Source organism: Eurosta solidaginis, chromosome 2 (genome assembly GCF_040869045.1).
Source record: "Eurosta solidaginis isolate ZX-2024a chromosome 2, ASM4086904v1, whole genome shotgun sequence".
NCBI lineage: Eukaryota > Metazoa > Arthropoda > Insecta > Diptera > Tephritidae > Eurosta > Eurosta solidaginis.
Window position 1 is genome coordinate 298,873,129 of NC_090320.1, and position 7,453 is coordinate 298,880,581.

Below are 7,453 nucleotides of genomic sequence, written 5' to 3' on the forward strand. Positions count from 1 at the left end.
ATATAATATTCACAGAAAATGTGTTTTTCGATGCGGATGTCGATGAGGATATACCCAAGCTCGTTCAATACCCCGAAAATTTAAGTTATAAGGACTTACTCTACTTCCTACTTGCACCAACGCTATGCTATGAGCTAAACTTCCCCAGAACAACACGCGTACGTAAACGGTTTTTATTTAAACGTTTGTTGGAAGTACTTTTTGGATTTAATGTGATTATGGGTCTTTTTCAACAATGGATCATACCAGCAGTTCGTAACTCGCTCGTACCATTTTCAAACATGGAAATTGGGTTGGCGACTGAGAGGTTGCTTAAGTTGGCGGTGAGAGTTAACGTATTTTATGTTTTAGAAAAATATTTAAAATTATTCCTCTTCTTTGTACAGTTACCCAACCATTTAGTTTGGCTCTGTTTCTTTTACTTGCTCTTCCATTCATTTCTAAATGCTACTGGCGAGTTGCTGCACTTCGCTGATCGTAATTTCTATAACGATTGGTGGAATGCCAACAATACTGATACTTTTTGGCGTACATGGAATATGCCGGTGCATCGGTAAGCACGATTAACTTTTAGTCGTTACGTTATCATTTTGTTAATATTTTAATCTTTGAATATTATGCAGGTGGTGCGTGAGACATCTGTATGTTCCTGTCGTTAAGATGGGATATTCATCAAAGCAAGCGTCTACAGTTGTTTTTCTTTTGAGCGCTTTTTTCCATGAATACTTAGTAAGTAAGATCATAAAATTATGACGTTAATTTTTAACTTTCTTCAATTTCATGATAAGGTATCCGTTCCATTGCAAACCTATAAAATATGGGCTTTTCTTGGTATGATTGGACAAATTCCACTTTCTGCGATATCGAAAGCAGTTGAACGTAAAATGGGGCCTCGCATGGGCAATATTATTGTATGGGCGTCAATTATATTAGGTCAACCACTTTGCATAATGATGTATTACCACGACTATATTGTGACGCATTATCATGAATCTATAATAACAAAAGCATAGTAGATCAATCAATTTATATGGAAAGGGCATAAATTGTGTACTTTGAACAAATTTCATGTAAATTGTTGCCGTTGGTAGCCGGGTACAATACAATGCTTTAAAAAGCTTAAGGCCGGAAGAAACTTGATGTGAAAAGTTATTATAGTTTGCAATTTTAATATGTATAACCAAATTTACGATTAATTAGGTTTTTTACAAATTATTTTCCTAATGAAGAAATAATATTAAAAAGTTTATTTGATAATAATATTATTATGAAGCAATATTTGATAGACTTTTGGATATAAACTGAATTTGTTTACATTTAAAATAATACTTGGTTATTAAGTTAAAATGCATGCCTTAGGATAAATATATACGTGTTGGATTAAGTTTTGTACATAAATATGAAGAGTGATAAACTATGTAAATCCTGAAAAAGTTTTTTCGTTTTAATGCGGCCTACTTTCATAGAAATTAAGGCTTGAGTTCATCGAAGATCCATATGTTACGGCTGCTCAATAATGGCTGATAAACTCGTCCTCATCACCGTTTAGGTATGTATTGGATTTCACTAACTTTCAGGCCATATTTACCCATGCAATAATCTACAATTTATTCACAAAAAGTTAATTTACCCATTCACATAAGTTCTATTCCTAAGAGCTAGATTATTAGCTATCAAATCTGTGTGTTTTTACGTTTCTTCTTTATTTTCTTCTTCCAACTAGAGACGAATCCGAGAATCACTATTTTATTTTTGCTTGGATTCCAAGCTAGAAAAACTGATGAAACTTTATCGGAACTTCAAAATACAAAAACAATTTCTATCATGAGAAAACGATACTACCCCCAAAAATTAGTGAGTTTGACATGTTTTTGTTTAGGGTTTAAATTTAATTTTTATACTCAGCTGAGCAGAGCTCATATAGTATATTAATTTTATTCGCATAACGGTAATCCATAACGGCATAAACTAATCGAGATAGGTATAGACTTCTATAAGTATATCAAAATGATCTGAGCGAAAAAAGAAATTCATTTAGCCATGTCCGTCGGTCCGTCTGTCCGTAAACACGATAACTTGAGTCAATTTTGAGGTATCTTAATGACATTTGGTATGTAAATTCTCAGGTCGCTATTTAAAATGAACGAAATCGGGCCATAACCACGCCCACTACTTCGATATCGAAAATTTCGAAAAACCGAAAAAGTGCGATAATTCATTACCAAAGACGTATAAAACGATGAAACTAAGTAGATGGGTTGACCTTATGACGCTGAATAGGAAATTAGTAAAATTTTGGACAATGGGCATGGCACCGCCCACTTTTAAAAGAAGGTAATATAAAAGTTTTGCAGGCTGTAATTTGGCAGCAAAATTGGATGACGAACAAGCCCACTTTAAAAAAAAATGTTAAAAGTCAAATTTTAACAAAAAATTTAATATCTTTACAGTAGGTATATAAGTAAATTATGTCAAAATTCAACTCCAATAATGATATGGTGCAACAAAATACAAAAATAAAAGAAAATTCCAAAATGGGCCTGGCTCCGCCCTTTTTCATTTAATTTGCCTAGAATACTTTTAATGCCATGAGTAGAACAAAAATTTACCAATCCTTGTGAAATTTGGTAAGGGCATAGCTTTTATGCCGGTAACTGTTTTCTGTGAAAATCGGCGAAATCGGTTGATGCCACGCCCAGTTTTTATACACAGTCGACGGTCTGTCCTTCCTCTTGGCCGTTAACACGATAACTTGAGCAAAACTCGATATATCTTTACTAAACTTAGTTCACGTACTTTTCTGAACTCACTTTATCTTGGTATTAAAAATGGGCGAAATCCGACTATTTTTTCGATATCGACAATTTCTAAAAATGAAAAAAATACCATAATTCTATACCAAATACGAAAAAAGAGATGAAACATGGTAATTGGATTGGTTTTTTGACGCAAAATATAACTTTGGAAATAACTTTGTAAAATTAACTCGCTATTTCGGCCGTTTAAGCTGAGATGAGCGGCAAAAAAATAGTCTGTAATAGATCAAAGCAACAATGTCAACTTTAGCTGGATTAAACTCGCACTGTTAACAAACCTTGCTGGGGTGAGTGGTAAATATGCCCCACTAAATTTTGCTTGTTGTTGTAGCAGTGCTTCGCCCCATCCAATAGTTGCACCCGATCACAAATTGTCATCAATATCCTCTAATGGGAGTACAAGGAAACTCGCTGTTTCAACAGGGGTGGATAATGAGAGGGGTTTTAGAGGCGTTGGTTCCACAATACAGTTGAATAGATGGTTGGTGTCATGTGGAGACACATTACAAACAGGACATATGTTTTGTATGTCGGGGTAGATTCTGGATAGGTAAGAGTTTAACTTGTTACAGTATCCAGATCGAAGTTGAGCTAGACTGACTCGCGTTTCCCTAGGGAGTGTGCGTTTCTCTTCTGCAAGTTTTGGGTATTGTTCTTTGAGTACAGGATTCACCGGGCAATTCCTGGCATAGAGGTCCGACGCCTGTTTGTGGAGTTTACTGAGGACCAGCTTATGTTTTGTGGCTTCATACGGCTGTGTTCTCAGGTGCCGTATTTCCTCATAATGACTCCATAAGCCCCTGGGCGGTGTTGGCTCATCAATCAGATGTCTGTTGGGAAGCCCAGGTTTCTGGGTATTCAAAAGGAACTGTTTGGTTAGCATTTCATTTCTCTCCCTAATGGGGAGTATTCTCGCCTCATTATGTAGATGATGTTCTGGAGACATAAGAAGACAACCCTGTCGGTTCTGAGGGCAGTATATTGGTAGTTCTGTAGCCTCTTCCATTGAGCAGTCCTTAGGCTTGGCGACCATATCGGGGACGCGTAGCATGCAATCGGCTGGCCAATTGCTTTGTAAGTGGTAATGAGCGCTTCTTTATCTTTACCCCAAGCACTGCCAGCAAGAGATTTGAAGATATTATTGCGGCTCTGGATTTTCGGTACAATTTCGGCTGCATGCTCACCAAAATGTAGATCCTGATCAAACGTCACACCCAAGATTTTGGGGTGTAAGACAGTCGGTAGGGTAGTGCCATTGATGTGGATGTTCTAAATGGTCGACATTTGGGACGTCCATATTTTAAATAAGGTCGCTGATAATTTAGTCGGTGATAACGTCAGGTTTCGCGAGGCGAAAAAACTGGAGAGATCAGGGAGGTAGGCGTTTATTTTGTTGCAAGGCTCATCGATCTGTGGGCCTGGGCCTGTGGCCATTATTGTGCAGTAATCGGCGTAGGAAACGATAGTAACTTCTTCTGGTGGCGAAGGTAGCTTTGATATGTAGAAGTACCCCTTGTTTAATTCTTCTTGGTTTTGATGTTGCGTTTCTAAATTACACCGACGCCTGCCGACCACACAGATAATTTGCGGTCCACCTTTTAAGACTTGGGGGAAGTGTAGACCCTTCCAGGTCTTGCAGTAATGTGCCATGGTTGACCGTATCAAAAGCTTATGATAGGTCTAGCGCATCGAGTACTGTTCTTTGGTGGGGGTTTTGATTTAAACCGCAATTTATCTGGGTGCTAATGGCATTTAGCGCGGCGGTGGTGCTATGGAGTTTTCTGAAACCATGCTGATGACAGGCTAGTTGCAAATTTGCTTTGAAATAGGGGAGCAAAATGGCTTCAAGTGTCTTGGCTACTGGCGATAGAAGAGATATTGGGCGATATGAATCTCCTATGTTAGCTGGTTTTCCAGGCTTTAGTAGCGGGACCACCTTGGCCATTTTTCATTTTTTGGGAATGACAAAGGTGGAAAAGGACAGGTCGAAGACATGTGCTAAATATTTGAAACCCTCTTTACCTAGGCTTTTAAGCATCGGCATGGCTATACTGTCTGGGCCCACTGCTTTAGATGGTTTAGCATGACCAATGGCATCCTCAACCTCTTTGGTGGTGATGGTAATTAGGGACGCGCTGAATTTACATATGTGACCCGGCCTATGAAAAGGTGGCTTATGACACAAAAAATATAATGCAAAAGAAAAACTACTAAGAAATCGAAGAAATTCATTTTTTATCTTTAACAGCTGTTTCTTTCTTGAGTCATAAGCCACCTTTTCATAGGCCGGGTCACATATGTTTATGTGCGCGTCTGTTGGCCCGCCGTCTAACTTTGTCAACCGTAGAATGCATTATATATTGTCGGCAAAAAGCGCTCGCGCATTTTTTCGCATCTGACAGCACTTTATCGCCAAAGCCGATGGAAATTTTGTCATTGTGCTTAGAAGGATTCGATAGGGACTTTACGGTGGACCAAAGCTTACCCACACCGGCAAAGAGGTTACAATCACTTAGAAGGTCCTCCCATTTCGCCCGCTTGTGTTCATCCACAAGCAATCTGATGCCTTGGTTTATATCCCTTATTTGAGGGTCGCCGGGATCGAGCTGTCTTATAAGGTCACGTTCTCTCGCTAAATTTGCGGCCTCCGCCGGAAAATGAGACCGAATTTCGGGAATTCTTCCGGCGGGAAGAAAGCGAGCCGAGGCGGATTCAATGACCTTGCGGAAAGCACGCTCCCCTTGGCGAGCATCAGTCGGGATAGGGAGGGCAGCAAAGCGGCTGTCTGTAAAGGATTTGTACTCATCCCACTTTTCTTTTTTAAAGTTTATGAAAGTGCATTTTTCGGTGACGATAAAGACGGCGGTTCGCTCGAGCGAAATAAGTATAGGCAGGTGGTCGGATTCCAATGTTACCATCGGCTGCCATTTGACGAAGTTTACTAGTCCTGCGCTCACGATTGATATATCTGTCGAACTGTGACAGCTTCGTACCATACGAGTGGGGGCGTATCCGTTTATTGTGCAGAACGTCGTTTCTTCTATTTGATCCGCCAACATGTCACCCCTGCTATCCGCCTGCAGGTTTGAATGCCATAGATCGTCATGGGCATTGAAATCGCCTAAGATAATGCGATTATCGCCAGTGTGTATGGCTCTGATATTAGGGCGGTATCCACTGGGGCAGGCATGCTTAACCAACGAACCGATATCATTTCGTTACGATAATTACCGTTAATAAAGGAAACAAAGTCAGTTCGTTTCGTTTATTAACGTTAAGAACGTCAAATTAACGAAATGATTTTGTTTCGTTTTCTGCCATATCAAAACGAAATCAAATCGTTTATGTTGATTATTAATTTCAAACTATGCTGGCAAAGCTAATTGATGGCGGAGTCATTAAAGGTGAAAGCATTAGCCAAGCTGATTGCAACTTTTCTCATTAATTTTGACAGTACGAACATTTCTCAGAGTATTTTTGACATTACCACCAACGAATTACACAAACAAATTACATGGAGTTTGCGTGTATGTCCGCTCGCTGTTACCACCTTACGGCCTCGCCATGGCTACAGCATTGCCAGCACAATTCAAACATAAAGTATCACGTTTTTGTTAACGTTTTTAACGTTAACGAAAGCTTTTCGGTTCGGTTAAAAACGAGACACAATTTATCTTGATAATTTCTTTATCGATAATATTTCGAAGTGTTTCAACGGAAACGGTGGAAATTTTTTGATAAACGATTAGCTTAACGTTAAGGTGCATCCCTGCACTGGGGCAACAGTTGGCAGGAGGATATATTTCTATGACACTGTACCTGCGGCTGATGGCCTGGCAACATGGCGCAATGAAGCCCGTCGGGGAGTTGCCGTCGCGGAGACCATAACATCTAGGAAAGTGGCACCATCCAAGGCAGGAGCTGCATTGGGCTGATGACGCAAACATATATCTTCTGTGCTGGCAAACGGTGCAAGAGATGGTAGGGACTAAGAGTCTGTTTCCATGACCAACACTATTGCTGCCGGAAAGGAGGGGGGAAGAAGACGGCGGGGGGGGGGGGGGGGGCTGGTGTTCGGCATTGCTACCGACTCTACTAAGGAGATTGTAGTTATGAGTGGGAGCGGGATTATGAGCTGGTGGCGCCGTAGGGTCAGCAAGGAGCCACAAACGATTTATAAAAGTTACGAGGACGTCGGGTTTTGGGACAGAACCACCTGTCCGATGCAACCATCCCTTGCACGTAACACACTGACAAGAGTAAGACCGTTCTAAAAAGTTTATTTTCCGACAAACGCAGCAAAACCTCTCAGGCGCTCGGTGTCAGGAGACGGACCCGGATTGGGTTAGATACCTTCCCGGAGCAGGATAGTATAGGGTAGTCCCGCTGCAAGGAGCTGCTGGGAGAATGAAAATTTGTAGGAGGGACGCAACAAATTAAATGGGGTTACTAAGGTTTGGTCCACCAGCAGCAGCAATGCCAACGCCTAGCTGTTGTTGCTGGCGTAAATCTTTAAATCGGCCAGAAACGCGCGTCCGCGAATTTTTATATTTATTTTTTCCTTTGACAGTTTACACAGCGCGAAACTTTAACATTATTCCCTATGTAAATACAGAGCGCTTTGTTGAAGTAACATT

General features: G+C 40.4%; 1 protein-coding gene across 3 annotated transcripts in view; it reads left to right on the forward strand.

Annotated features, from left to right (window-relative positions):
* mdy (midway) overlaps positions 1-1,433 on the forward strand; it is a 69,295-nt gene extending 67,862 nt beyond the window's left edge. For all 3 annotated transcript variants that reach the window (XM_067768713.1, XM_067768714.1, XM_067768712.1), the window contains exons 8-11: positions 16-323; positions 387-553; positions 624-729; positions 789-1,433. In XM_067768713.1, the coding sequence (XP_067624814.1) occupies positions 16-323; positions 387-553; positions 624-729; positions 789-1,013 (806 nt within the window). In that variant the 3' untranslated portion in view covers positions 1,014-1,433. The remainder of the gene's footprint in view (positions 1-15; positions 324-386; positions 554-623; positions 730-788) is intronic.
* Positions 1,434-7,453: the final 6,020 nt, after the last annotated feature.